Source organism: Microcaecilia unicolor, chromosome 4 (assembly GCF_901765095.1).
Source record: "Microcaecilia unicolor chromosome 4, aMicUni1.1, whole genome shotgun sequence".
NCBI classification, from domain to species: domain Eukaryota; kingdom Metazoa; phylum Chordata; class Amphibia; order Gymnophiona; family Siphonopidae; genus Microcaecilia; species Microcaecilia unicolor.
The window spans coordinates 166,354,978-166,369,754 of record NC_044034.1 but is presented as its reverse complement, the minus strand read 5'-3'; the positions used below and the strand labels follow the sequence as shown (position 1 = coordinate 166,369,754).

Genomic DNA, 14,777 nt, shown 5'->3' with positions numbered 1-14,777 from the left:
CAGCACATGCAGGGTTTAAATCTAGAATGATTTAAGTGTAGTGTTACTTTGCAAATGAATTAAGGCAGCATTAAATGATATTGGCTTTTCTTTGGAGCCTCTGAAAGAACACAATATTGAGTAGATGGGGTGCCTCCAGGGCCAGGTTTATGAACCAGTGTACTAAAGCATAGAAATCCAGAGAAGGTGCAGAGGAAGGCTGTAGTGTCACACTGGTGCCTCTGTCAAGCACCACATGCCCACGACCCTAAAGTAAGTAGGATCAGATTCCTTTCTGGCCTGGGAATTTGGCACACTAGGCAGTTGCCTATGCTTGAATCTAGGCATGTCTATACTCATTCTATCCTGGGCCTTATGGCTATATTACAGCTAGTCTGAACATATTCAGATTTTCTGAAATAAAACTGGGAAAGGTTTGAAATATTGTGAAAGCATTGTTCAAGTATCATACTTAAAGTAGATGACAGCCGATAGCGACCTAAATGGTCCATCCAGTCTGACCAACCAAGGTATGATGGGATACTACATATGCAGACTTGATCTTGATTTCTCCTTGCCCTTTTCAGGGTACAGCCCATAAAAGTCTGCCGGGCACTGGTCTTGTTCTCCAACTACTGCAATCACCATTGAAGCCCTACTCCAGTCCAACAAATCTGTTCAGTCACGATCAGGGCACAGACCGTGAAAGTCTGCCTGGCACTGTGTCTTTAAGGGAGAGGCTGCTTCCTGGAGCACTGGAAATTCCTGAGAAGCTCTACAAGCCTGAAAACAAAGCCTTTTTGAACTTATATATTTTCAGAGTGTTGTGGTTGGTTTGATTCATAGATTCTATACTGCTCCAGTGGCGTAGCTACAGGGGCCTGGCCCCCCCCCCTCAAATTGGCTCTGCAGCCCCCAACCCCCACTAGCTGAAGCGTTTGTCCCAGGCTGGTCTCGCCGCATTGCCTATCCTGCTCTTCTCAGTCACGCCGTGCATGCTCGTTTTAGTGAAACTGAGCAAGCGTCACATATGCTCAGTTTCATTAAAACACGCGTGCACAGCATGACTGAATAGAGCAGGGCAGGCAATGCGAGACCAACACAAGACAAATGCTTCAGCTGGCAGGGGCTGGAGAACCCCAACAGCCAAGGAACCATCATACAGCAGCGGCGGGGTGGAGGTGGGCCAAAATGTGCCCCCTTCCCACACTTTGGGCTCTAGCCCCCTCCTCCTGCTAAGGTCGGGCTAGGACCCTGTAACCGCTCTCTTAGCTTTGTGTCTCTTTCTAATTTCTTCCTAGAACACTGCTGATTTTACCTCCATCTATCCTATTATATAGGGAAAAAAAACCCTTCCTTTCCTCTCATTTGCACTTGCTGCTATAATTTGCTATAGTTCTTGGCACTGCACTAGCCCTAGCTCTTACACAAATCATAGCATTCAGCAGCTGTCGCTTTATTTATAATCCACAAAGCTGTGCTCAACAGTAAAAGCAAAAAATTAGAAAGTTTAAATTACAAATATACATAAAAACAAAACTGAACATTGGCAGCAGAAAAGTAGATGGAAAAACAAACATTACAGACCTGTATTTTGAGTATGGAGTTTGGCTTTTTGTGCAGTAATATATGCAGTCTTGTTCAGATAACATACTAACCATTAAAGTCAGTTTTGATAGGGAAATGGAAAAATAAACAGATGAAAGTGACAAACGTTTTCCCAAGTCTATTTGCAGAAGAACCAGGGAATATTACAACTATTGCAACCTCTTTCCATTAGTGTAGATGCAAGAGACAAGGTCACACACATGGTGCCCCATCTCTCTAGAACCTGAAAATGCCCCACTAAAGAGAAATAGAGCTGCTCTGTACAGTATATGTATATATAGCAAGCACAGGCCCTTCCCCTTCTGTTTAGTGTATGGTGTTAATAAAATGCACATTCATCAAATTACTGCTGGAACAAATCAGCAATAACAGCTAGGCCCACTCCGTCTACAAGTGCTTTGTGCTGTGCACTGTGCTTTATGCGTTCCTGTTCTGCTGTGCCTTTTGTGGTCGAAGACACCATACTTCCACCACACTGAGCACAACCTTCCTATGCTTTTAGTCCTAGGAACATTTTTCAAAAGCAGGCAGTAATGAGATCTCTAATGCTTTCCTCAGTCCACAGTGATCCCATGTTTTCCTTAACTGTAGGAGCAGACCAGGCTTTCCTTCACCTAGAATTATATCCATCAAATAAATGTGCAGAAGGAAAAAAAAGTCTCAAAATTCGGTAACAAAGTGTCATGTGTGCTGTAAAGTTTCTCTTCCTGGGGGTTCAATTATTATATAATTATAATGTCCCATCACGTCAGCAGCAGGAAGGAATGCTCCAAAGAACCCAGGCTTCTGTGGCGCTGTAGCAAATCTAAAGAAAATCAATGAGGGTTCACCGGAATGGAGCAAAATACTAAAGAAAGATCAGAACCATACAAGAGGCTCGATACATTCTCAGGCTGGGGTGAGTCAGAACCTTCTTCGGGGGGCAGAGAACTTAGACAGATGTTGCAGCCAACATCCTTCAGAAATAACTATTGCCACTGGAAGAAAACTTACTGCAAAGAGTCTACAAAGGCATCAAATTCCTCCATATTTTTCTCATGAATGGCCAGCTTCTCTGGGAGGGAGTCCTAAGGATAAAGAATCGACACATTAGGTTCAGCTTTGTAAAATGTGTAGTAAGGCATCAACTCATGTGAAAAATTTCACTATATGTGAAACCCTCATTAAAACAGCTTCCTCAATAGAATCGGCAGCCTGCTCTCCACCACCACTCTCTTCCATATCCATAACCTCTTACTCAGCTAACATCCTATCATCCTAATGTTGGGGATTTGGCTCATTTTCCTTCCCTCTCATGCCCTGAGCTCAGGAAAGCAAATTTCAGCACACTCTGTTCGCATTCTGCTGGGGCTAGCAGTGGCAATGCTTTGATTGCTGGCTCTCTCCCCTTCCCCAGCCTGGACACATCATCTCCCTTTATCATTAATCTAGAGCCTTTTTCAAATGAAGGACAACTCTGGAATGAGAGGGCATAAGATGAAGTTAAGAGGAAACCAGCTTAGGAGGAATCTAAGAAATTACTCTTTCACGGAAAAGGTGGGATGTGTGGAATGGCCTCCCGGTGGAGGTCACGGAGACAAAGACTGTGTCAGAATTTTAAAAAGTGTGGGGCAGGCATGTGGGATCCCTTAGGAAAAGGAGGAGTTAGTAGTTACTGAGGATGGGCAGACTGGATGGGCCATTTGGGCCTTATCTGCCGTCATGTTTCTAACAATTTCCTCTGGGTCAATCAGAATCGGATCTGTACTGGGACTACAGTGCAATGACTCCAGCTCCCTCTGAAACTGGTCAGTGTACATCTTGAATCGAGCCAGATGTCATCACTGTTGTGCAAGGACTAAGATCTTCCACCCCTCAGCCAGTCAACCTAAGGCTCAGAAGTTAGCCTCAGAAACTGAACCAAGTTCTCCCACATTGGCAGTAAGCAGCACTGCAACTGGTCTGCCCCATACTCCTTTTTCTTTGACATTGCCAGCCATTAATTAGCCACTAAACCCATCTCATTATCTTTTACTGGTTAACTGCTGCTTGTCCTGTAAACAAATGTGCTGCCAGTGGTATCCTTCAGCCTGCACTTTACTGTTGTGCATGTGATTCATAATGTTGCTCTCACTGAAGCCATAACCACCCTTCTCACCACCACCTTCAATGTGGGTTCTCTTTCTGTCACCTCAAAGATAAAATAAGGAGGCAGTACTGGGCTCTCTCTCTCATACATAAAACGTTTTTTCCACCATTCTTCCTCTCCCCATCATTATTGTTGATCTATCCTTTTCTTCAGGGCTGTCCCAAGGATATTGGAGGCCCTAGGCAAACCTTAGCCATGCCTTCCCCCCCAACAGCTTAGCATCGCTCCCAGATCTATTTCCCTACTACCCCCATGGCCAACCTCTACCCTTCCTCTAATTCTTCTCCCCCAAATCAGGCCACGACCTCCTAATTCCCCTCTCTACCCCCACCATGGCCAGCATCTCCCTTCCCTTCTACCCCACCCATTTGGCCAGCATCTTCCTGCCACCATTCCAGGCCACTGCTGATGCCCCACTTCCTCCTCCAGCAGCGGCCCCAAGCTTTAAAAAAAGATAGAAAGATGCACATACCTATAAGTACAGGCTTGTGCTGAAACGCTGCAGTCTGTCTTGGAGGGGGGCAGGAGATAAGCAGCATAAAATGTTTTGTACTTTTTTTGGGATCTTGCCAGGTATTTGTGACCTGGATTCGCCACTGTTAGAAACAGGATGCTGGGCTTGATGGACCTTTGGTCTGTTCCAATATGGCAATACTTATGTAAGGCAACATTTCAGTGCCTGCCCGGTGCTCTATTGTACAGCAGTAGGCCTAGCAGGGAGATGGCTCTTATATATGCCAGGAACCATGCTGCTGCCTCCCCCCATTCTGCCACCCCTAGGTGGATGCCTAGGGCTGGCCCTGCTTTTCTGTCATTTACTATTTGTATGGGCATCTGCTTTCTTAATAAATGCACGGTATGGTGGAATTTTATAAAGCATTTTCTGGATGTAAAAAGGCTATATATATATATATATATATATATATATAAAAAAGGGTTCTTAAATATAGTGTATTTTTATGTGGACTGGGCACAGGCATTCCCAGGGGCATAAGAACATGTCATCCTGGAAGCAGGATACTGGACCACTGGTCTGACCCAGTATGGCTATTCTTATGTTATGTAAAATAGCTAGAAAAAAATGTTTTTTACACAGATCTGAAACAGCAACAACTTTGCCCCAGGCATAAATTGTATAGAGATGACAGACATACAAAAGAATTGCACATGCTAAAAGATACTTAGAAAGGACTGTAGGATTTTTACATAATCCTTAAATTGTGCCCAGTATGTATCTCTGCATATGCACACATAGGCTAATTTTATGTGAAAAATTCAAAAAGGCACTTATTTTATAAAGCCAATATAGGCACTTATATAGACAACCCCCCACCCCCTCTGACATACAAAAACCTATGAGCCATTCATACCAGGTCGTCTGCCATGGACTGTGTTCCAATATCAATGGAGAGACTGCTCAGCTGTGGAGGATTCTGGAATTCACGATAGAATGTTCCCACGTCCATTGGCAGCAGGTCATCTTTGGAAAATGCAGGTCTCTACATACAAAAACCTCAAAGCTAATTATCTGGAGATTTGTGATAGGCTGCAAGAATGCATGGAAGAACCTCACAGTCAATGATCACTGCTACTAAAACACAAAGCTGTTTTCCCCCACTTTTTCCTTTTGTTGGTACATTTTCATGTGAGATTTGTACTGTGGTTACTGAATGGTTTATGCACAAGTGAAGGGAACATTGGCTCAATCTACCAAAGTCAGGGGATGGTGGGAGGGAATAGGTTTCTGTCTACAGAAACAGGACACATTATAGCTTAGTTTAGGTGGTGTGGTATGAGGGAAGCAGTAGGGCTCTGCCTACACAGAGAATAGTATAGCTCTGCTTGTAAATGCAAGAAAATAGAACGGCTCAAATACATAGAGATGGGGTTACAGCATGGTTCAGGCCACGGAAGTAGAGAGTCATATAGCTCAGCCATACAGGGTGGTACTGTTTTGCGAGAGATAGTGGTTGGGAGGTGATATGGGCTCAGATTATGGATATGGCTCTGCAGGATGCCTACAGAGGAAGAAGGCTGAATGGCACTTACAAAGTCCACCATGACAAAATCATCCTGCCCTGTTCCACTGCTGCTACTGGAACTTTGTAGGCTAACGTGTAGTGGAGACACTTCTTCTGGGGAGTCAGGAGGATTCACCTGGAAGAGAGTGGGCAGAAGCACACAGTAAATCCTAGACGCCAACTATTAAGGCTTTTTATATTTAAAAGCCCGGCAGGGGCAGATGTGCCAGGAATAAATAGTCTAAAACAACACATGCTGTGTTTCCCAACAAGAACACTTAGCAGAAGTTCTGCTTCTCACCATTGGATCAGCCTCCTCTGGCTCAGACGATTTTGGTGCAAACATTGCAAAAGGTATATCCACACTGGCATAGGTCACCTGGAATGCGAGATAAACATCTGAATCCTTTACTTGTCTAAACAGTTGTCAAAGCAAGCAAAGAAAGAACAGGCAAAAAGAACCCTGGAGAGGAGGCAAACCATACAATTGCAGCTGAGGTTTACTGGGACATATGAGAGATACTATTATTCTAATTCATTCACCCTTCTATTCACAGATGCTGCTACAATGTGATATAATACCTCCTGCCCTTCTCCCCCCCCCCCCCCCCCACTGTTCTAACTTTAGATAACTCTGCATTTTTCTCTCCGATTTCTGTAGATCTCACCCCAGAACTGACTCTACAGTACTCTCTTCCCCATAACCTGTATTTATTAGACCCACCCATTCCCCAAATATTTCTCCTTTTCCTCCTGTTATTTAATTCTTGCCAATTTGAGCTTATCTATCACTAACTCTCAGTCCTCTGTTTTCTTCTCTTTAATTCATCCCCATTTTCCACAATAAGGCACCAGTTTTGCCAGTCCACCATCATATCTATGAGACCCTCAACTAATGTGTCCTACTTTATAGAAGGTACCTGTGGTGATGGTTTATCAACAAAAGCCCCCACTTTCCTGACAGAGAGGACCTCGGGATGCTTTTTGGGAGAACCAGCCTCTTCACTGTTGGAAGTGGTCTCAGCATCTTCACTGGGGAAGAAGAAGAAAAGTGAAATTTATTCTTCCTTTTCTTGAATTCTGCTAGACCAGTGGGGTTATATTTCCCAATCAGTAGATGGAGGTAGAGACAAAACAGCCAATTTCCAGTGACATAACAGCAGGTGCAGCTTGGAGATACTTAGAATACATCTAACAAAGCCCACAGAAAGAAGAAATACTTCATAGAGATCTCTGAAATCTCTGCCCAAAACCAGAATCAAACAACAACAACCAATATGAAGCTAAGCGGGGTGAAGCACTTTTGCCCTACCCAGGAAATCTGGTCCCTGCCAGAGCCCTGTCAAGCTCCTCAATAATAGCCATCGCAAGCATGCACCTCACGCCAACCTGGACCCTCGAGAGCTCTACAGGGTCGATCCAGGCACAAGGGGCCCAGGAAGCTACCCCCTGTGCCCCTCAAGGGAGAGGGCACCTGTAGTCTGTAATTCTGCCTCGCCTCAACCTATGCTTGGAATCAACTTCCTGAGCCCTTACGCCAAGCCCCCTCCCTACCCATCTTCAAATCCTTGCTCAAAGCCCACCTCTTCAGTGTTGCTTTCGGCACCTAACCTTTATACCTTTCAGGAAATCTAGACTGCCCCTATTTGACTGACTGTACATTTGTCCTTTAGATTGTAAGCTCCTTTGAGCAGGGACTGTCCTTCTATGTTAAATTGTACAGCGCTGCGTAACCCTAGTAGCGCTTTAGAAATGTCAAGTAGTAGTAGTAGTAGTCAGGATGTCTATGGGTGCCACTCAGCCAGAATACAAGATGGGCGTGGTTCTTGCCAAAAACTACGGGTCCGGGTCACTGAGCCTGACACTGGGGCAGCACTGAAGCAGCTGCATTCCTTGATGCTTGCTCCAGGTCAACCCCAGAACTGTTCACTAAAGTCTTTGATGGCCCAGCCCTGCAGTCTGGGCATGTGGAACCAGCAGCCACTGACAAGTGTTGCCACTGCATGGCCCACAGCATTTCACAGGTATGTGCCTGCCTCCTCCATATCTTCCCCCCTCTCCAAGTTCACCCATCTATCTGCAGGAGAAAAGGAATTCCTAATGAAGAGTGTGGAGTCTGCAGCCAGACCCTGTCCTCTCTCTAGAGTACCCTTTCCCTTTTGGTTCTTTAGTGATTTTTTTTAAACAATCTTTATTTGGCTGTAACAAGGCAGCCAAATACACCTTTAACTTTTTTTTTAATCATTTTGCCCAGGTAGACTCCAGAAGGGAGAAAGGTGGGTGTGGTGGTAGGGAAACAGGACCTGACCCCAGCTGGCAGGGGTCCTACAGCTCAAGGGGCTCAGCCCAAATCCTCTGACTCAACCAGGCAGTGATCCATATATCAAACCTGGGAGAAATGCTGGCCCCCAAAGAGTTAGCCAGTGAAACACTGGCCAGAGCCTGGGTCAATGGGAGTCAGATCAAAAAATAAATACTGAACCTGTCTAACCTACACCATCTGCTGGAGGTAGACAAATACTGACCAGCTCTAGGCTGCACCTGCCTTTATACTGGTGATGTCACTGGAAACCATTTTTCTTTACCACCATCTGCTGGTTGGGAGACATAACCCACTGGTGTGGACTGGTCTAGATGGACAATAAGGAAATAGTGTAATTAATCTTAATAAAATTGCTGTAAAAGAAAAAGCATATCTTGCTTTCTGTTCTCAGCTGCCTCTTCTCTGCAAACCTTGGCGGGGAGAGGGGCGGGTAAGAAAATATCAATCATGTGTGGCTGCTTCTTTCCCACACTGTCTCTCATCTTATGAGTGACCAAGTACTGCTGACACAGATAGAAAGCAGGATGCTGCTTCAGCTACTGCTGTTGCTCTTTCACTCACTAAAAGGTGCTGCCCCCAGGTTGGTACTTTGCTCTTGTTTTGCCCAGAGACTGCAACTATTGCTTTCAGTAGCCAAGGCGGTTGTAGCTCCAGTCAGCCTGAAGAGTCAATATTTGTGCTGACAGTTAAATTTAGTACAACAGGGTAAATAAACATAACTATTCTTGACTCCACCCCTCTTTAAAAGTAACTCCAATAACTGTTTCCCATCTAGTTCACTTTTCTGCTATTACAACTAAAATTGTGTAAATTTGTATTGTTTGATGGAATTTTTTCTGACTGCAATCCACCTTGAACTCACTGTGGCCAAGTGGAAATAAGTAAACAATTAAATAAAATAAAATTCTGGAAGAGTACAATAAGTAAGCAGGTAAGCTGCAGAGTAACAACATACCTATTGGAAGGTGTGGTTGCTGTGCAGTGAGCCATGTTTACAAGCTTCTCTTGTTCAGCCTGAGCGCCATGAGCTGGCTGGGCAGATACTGGGACTGCCCCGCCCTCTTTGCCAGGTACAACCAACTGCATGAAATGGAAGCAATGACTGAATCAGTGAAAACTAACACCAATTTAGTTCAATACAAGCACCAGCCAAAAAAATGAGGAATAAAATAAATTAAGATTATTATCCATCTAACTTACCATAACTATTTAAGAAACTTGAAAGCTTTGAAAGAACTTAATTTGAGCACAGATACTAGTCAGGTTTCATTGTTAGAATGTGTGTAACTTTTACATTTCTTTAGCTTATAAACTGCAGGAAATCCTGGCAATAGAAGACCCTCACAAAGCCGGTAAGCAGCAGGGAATCAGAAACTCAGGGAGCCCAAGAAGAAGGCAAACTTGGAGATAAGAGGAGCTCGGGGGTGGGACGACTTTACAGAGCCTACAGGAGGATATTACAGAGTCCATAAACCTATTGGGAATCCTGTGGGCAGCAAGAAATCCTGAACTACATAAGGAGGAGACATCAGCTAGCCAATAAATTCTTAAATAATGCTGCTCCTTCAGCTAGTGAAATCTTAAATAATGCTGCTCCTTCATGCACAAAAAACTATCTTACTAAAACTTTATAAAATATAAACCTTAAATGGACAGGGATTAACAAATTGCAAGAGACACTTTGGATGGCAACCACTCTAAATATACAAAGTTCACTAGGAAGGTTTTTAACATTTTTTTTAAAACACTTATGGGAAAACATTATTTCAACTATATAATGTATATGGAAGATTTTCTAGATCCTGTGAAAGAAGGCCATTTAATAAAATGTAGACTTAAAATTTAAATTTTTTTAAAATCAAATTTATGACATTCAGTTCTCTTCAGATCCTAAGCATGCTATAAAGTCCCCTTAAGCAGTCAGCACTACCTTAAGCCATCAGTGCACAGCTGTATGTTCCTTGATCCACACAGACTGATTACCCCCCATTATGTTCCTTGATCCACACAGACTGATTACCCCCCATTTTTAGGACTACCTGGTGTGGATGCGCAGCACTCATGCCCACAGCCATGGCTACTGGGTAGCTCAGGTCAGCTGATCCAACTCCCAGGGCAGCAGGCTGATAAGAGAGACGAGAGCTGCAGAGCTGAGAGGAGAGAGAAAAACAAGAGAGGGGAAGGGAGGAGGATGCAGATGGCAGAGAGGCATGGGGCCAAGGAGATCCCAGAGCATGAGCAATTAGCAAACCACCAGAGAACAAAGGAGGAAAATCATATGGGTACAGAAAGAGGGATAGGGCTACGGAACAGCTGGAGCAGCTGTACCAGGGCCTAAGAGGTGCAGAGTGCTTTATCACAATCAAGGTGCACCTGCACAGCTAAGCAAACCTAAGCAAATCTGGTTCCCCCAGAGTATGGGAACCACGCTGTCTCAAATTGATTCAGAAAGATGTGCCTTGATTGCTGAAATTGCTTGCCTCTCCTTCCCACCTCAACAGTTCTCAGAATCAGAAGGGAAACACTCACTGGTGCTCATTATTGGAGGGGATCTCGCCTCCTGAACTTGTAATGGGGGGCGCGGGGGAACGAGTGCTTACATCATGGCCAAATCAGCATTGTTCTGCCTCTGAGTGAGAAATCACCTGGAGGAACACCACACCTTGCCAGGTACTTGTGACCTGGATTGGCCACTGTTGGGACACAGGATACTGGGCATGACAGTATGTCAACGCTTATGTTCTAACCCTTACATAAAATCAAGACCTCAGTACACCTCATTATCTGTTGAGATTTTGTACCATAAATGAATATCTTGGTTTATAAAACCATGGTAAATAGTACATTCCAACGTATATAAGCTTAGAGAACTATTACTCGTGGCTTCAGCCATAAGGCTCGCAGCACTCTCCAGGCTTGTGTTGGACAAAGATCTCTAAGCATGCATGAAGAGAAACCTGGAGGATTCTTACTTAATCATCATTAGATAGGTCACTAATGTCCATGCAGAACTAACTGAACGGCACTGACAGCTGCTGAAACTGCTCACTCTTAGATGACAACAGCCTTTGGAAACACATCTGGACAGGTATGCTAGCCTCCCTTTCCCATTCCCCATTTATAAACTCACTTGATGTGAAAAGGCCAGCCCCACCATAGGGACTTTGAGAGTGTCCATCACCACAGGAAGCGGTGTCTGAGAATGTACCTTAGTGACAGTGAAAACAAACTGTGCCCAGACAGAGACAAAAGGCACAGGAAACACAAGAAGGAAAAAAAAAAAGAAAAAAAGAAGACTTCAGAAAAAAAGAGTTGCTAAAGGACCAGGAAAAGACGAGGTCCTCAGTTTGCACTATTGAGCACCGACAGTGATGTATGAGTGCTGATACAAATCCCAGGGCAGTGGGGGTGGAGGAAGGGTGAGAACTAACTGTATTTAACATGGCATCAAGTATAAGTACACATTGATGCAAAGCAGCAAAGGCCCATGTTCTGCGCTGCCACCCTATAGAGGCCTGAGACCTTCACAGTGGACAGGACTCTTCACAACATATAATTTTCAGGGCTGTGAACAGCTTGCAGCCTTTCAAAAGGAAGCTCCCTGTGGAGTTTCCCTTTGGAAATCTGCAGCAGCCGGTTTTGTACGGAGTGTAACTCATACTTTGCAGGTGTAAAAAGTGTGGGTTACAGCCACGAAAAGCAGGCATGAGGATTTTGCTGAAAATGAAATCTCAATACTTGCTTTTTCAGGTTTGCCCTGGTCAAGAATAGCTTCTCTTCACTTAAGCATAGGCTGCATAAAAGCAGGGGTAAACTTACAGTGTGTGTGTGTGTGCACTTTTTATGTGCATTTACCCTCCCACAATTTTATAACAGCCTGATTTAACACAAGGAACAAGCTTAATAAAATTATCCCCCAAAATGTAATCAAATTAAGCTAAGCTTGTGTAGATAATTCTCCACAGCCCATCCAAAGTCCTGCATATTGATGCCCGCGGAGCCCCATGAATGAACATTATAGCCTAAGTACAGATGTCTTTTACCTGTGAAGGTGGGGAGGTGGAGAAAGAGGTGGTGCACACCTCCTGCGAATCTTCTACTGTCCCGTAGGCCATTCCTTGATTCTCACAAGTTCCTCTGTACCAGAGAAAATAAAAACAAGATGGACTATTTTTATTATTACTTAGATACACTGACTAATCGCTGTTCCGAAGTGTTCAGAGTGATATACAAAGCAAGTCAAAATACATACATACTAAAAACATTACATATAAATAATGATACAAACCACCAAAGCTTCAGCTTATACTGCACAGATAACACAAAAAATACTCTGGGCCTCGTTAAGTTACGCTAAGGTTTTGCTATTACTGGGCAGCAATCACCAATATTTATTTATTATGACATTTCTACCCCATATTTTCCCAAGAAAGCTCAGGCTCAATGCAGCTTACATAACAAATTATAAAGAAGCATTACAAGACAACATTAATACAAGAATACAACTATTTAAAATAATATTTTCATATTATGGAAGTAAGATAACTTAAAAAAAACCCCTCTACATTAAATGTTGAGACCATTTACATGCACTTAATGCATATAAATTTTTGTCTTTTAGATTGTAAGCTCCTTGAGTAGGGACTGTCCCTTCCATGTTAAATTGTACAGCGCTGCGTAACCCTAGTAGCGCTTTAGAAATGTTAAGTAGTAGTAGTAGTTATTGCAAATTATCTGCATGCACAGGCATCCCAATGTGGTTAGTTACAACTGTATTAACTGTTTCACATTATCTGCTTTGCCAACTCTAAGGTGCAGTCCCTACCTATTCTATACTCCCTTCTGTGTTAGCTGTTTAATGTGAGAATTATTAAATTAGTAAATAGGCCCCTCTAAATGACAATCCATTAAAACAATCAAGCTGATAATCAAATTGTTGAATCCACAAAAACAAACAAAAAACTGGCATCTACTACTACTTATCATTTCTATAGTGCTACAAGATGTACGCAGCGCTGTACACTTGAACACGAAGAGACAGTCCCTGCTCGACAGAGCTTACAATCTAATTAGGACAAACAGGCCAAATAAGAGATAAGGGAATTATTAAGGTGGGAATGATAAAATATGGGTACTGAACAAGTGAGTAAGGGGTAGGAGTTAAAAGCAGCATCAAAAAGGTGGGCTTTTAGCCTAGATTTGAAGACGGCCAGAGATGCAGCCTGATGTACTGTCTCAGGGAGTCTATTCCAGGCATATGGTGCAGCAAGATAAAAGGAACAGAGTCTGGAGTTAGGAGGAGAAGGGTGCAGATAAGAGAAATTTACCCAGTGAATGGAGTTCCTGGGTAGGAGTGGAGGGAGAGATAAGAGTGGAGAGGTACCGAGGAGCTGCTCAGATAGCAAAACCTCATTTGAGGTGTCATTTACTAACAGACCATTTTATTCCTATGGGCCCTGCTGTTAGTAAATTACTCCCTTAATATTCTTTAATTTCTCTGTGACAAAACAGTGGGTTTTTAAGCCTGTAAAATTGCCTTAATTCTTGAAGTGTATTTCTCCTATTGGCCAGCAGGTGGTGTTTCCTTACTATAAACCTGTTACAGAGGAAGACAGGAAGTAAGATGCAGTATACTTTTGAAAACTTGTTGTTCTGTGCTCTGACTGGCCCAAGAGCTCAAATTCATCTAGGATGTACTGGCTTTTGCCCCAGTCTTAGCCAGAAAGAAAAGAGAGAAAGGTCTCTTTGCTGAGGCCCTGTGAACAGTTATATTTGATAACCTGTGAGCAGCTATATGTCCTGATCTCCCCAGGTACTATTTAGATAGTAAACAAATGTTTAGATAGTGTTATTATTGATCCATATTTCAGTTACTTGTTACTGTTTGCTGACTGCACCTTGTCTATTCATTGTTCTAATCTAATTTTTTATGACAAACATTTTTAGTTTATTGCCTCTGCTCATCTGGACTAAGAATCCTGTAGGTTTGTGTTGGGTCTGTGAGTGCTTTCTAGGAACTGTGGGACCACTGGGAGTGTGGACCCAGTAACCTAGAAATCACTGGGGAACACCTTTAGAGCGGGAGACTCACCCAGAGGTGGTTGGTCCCAGTCGGTGGGAAGAGGGTGCTAGTGTACAGCACAGCACAAGCGGCAGGTGGACCAGAGCTATTGTAGATAGACCCTCTAAGTGGCTGCGGGATTACCCCAAGCAGGTGACTAGGCATTTCATGACACTCTTCAAGCACATTAATATCAGATTCAGGAAACTTTATTAGGGTGACAATATGTATGTTGTTAACTACATAAAAATATAAGAGGATCTAGAACACTAATAAACAGTCAACTAAAATCACAAAGTATTGAAAATACAACAGCAATAAGAACAATTTCAAGATTTTGGGAACATTCAGTTTTGTTCCTGGTTACATTCTCTTTTTGGCCTAGTTGCTGCTGTTTCTCCTCCCCCCCCCCCCCCCCCCCAAGATATCATAGGATTTTCCCTGCTCATTCTTTTGTGGTCTTATTTTGTCTGTCAGATTTGTGAAATCTACGTCACTGATCTCTTTGTATTCCATTTCTATTTGTCTTTCTCCAGTGTTGCACTTCTTGATGTTCAGTTTCCATTTCTAATCTGTGGCCACTTACACTGTATTTAGTGAAGGGGAAAAAAAGGGGCCGTACAATAAACACTGCCTACTTAAAATTTACTTTAACTA

The 14,777-nt window shown here is 43.3% G+C and overlaps 1 protein-coding gene across 1 annotated transcript in view; it reads right to left on the bottom strand.

The window, feature by feature from the left end:
- Positions 1-1,414: 1,414 nt before the first annotated feature.
- Positions 1,415-14,777, bottom strand: part of ATG13 (autophagy related 13) — a 78,555-nt gene continuing 65,192 nt past the window's right edge. Inside the window, 9 exon segments of the mRNA XM_030200866.1 lie at positions 1,415-2,654; positions 5,086-5,214; positions 5,765-5,872; positions 6,038-6,115; positions 6,657-6,768; positions 9,015-9,139; positions 10,099-10,209; positions 11,190-11,288; positions 12,103-12,196. Of these exon segments, the coding sequence (XP_030056726.1) occupies positions 2,577-2,654; positions 5,086-5,214; positions 5,765-5,872; positions 6,038-6,115; positions 6,657-6,768; positions 9,015-9,139; positions 10,099-10,209; positions 11,190-11,288; positions 12,103-12,196 (934 nt within the window). The 3' untranslated portion in view covers positions 1,415-2,576.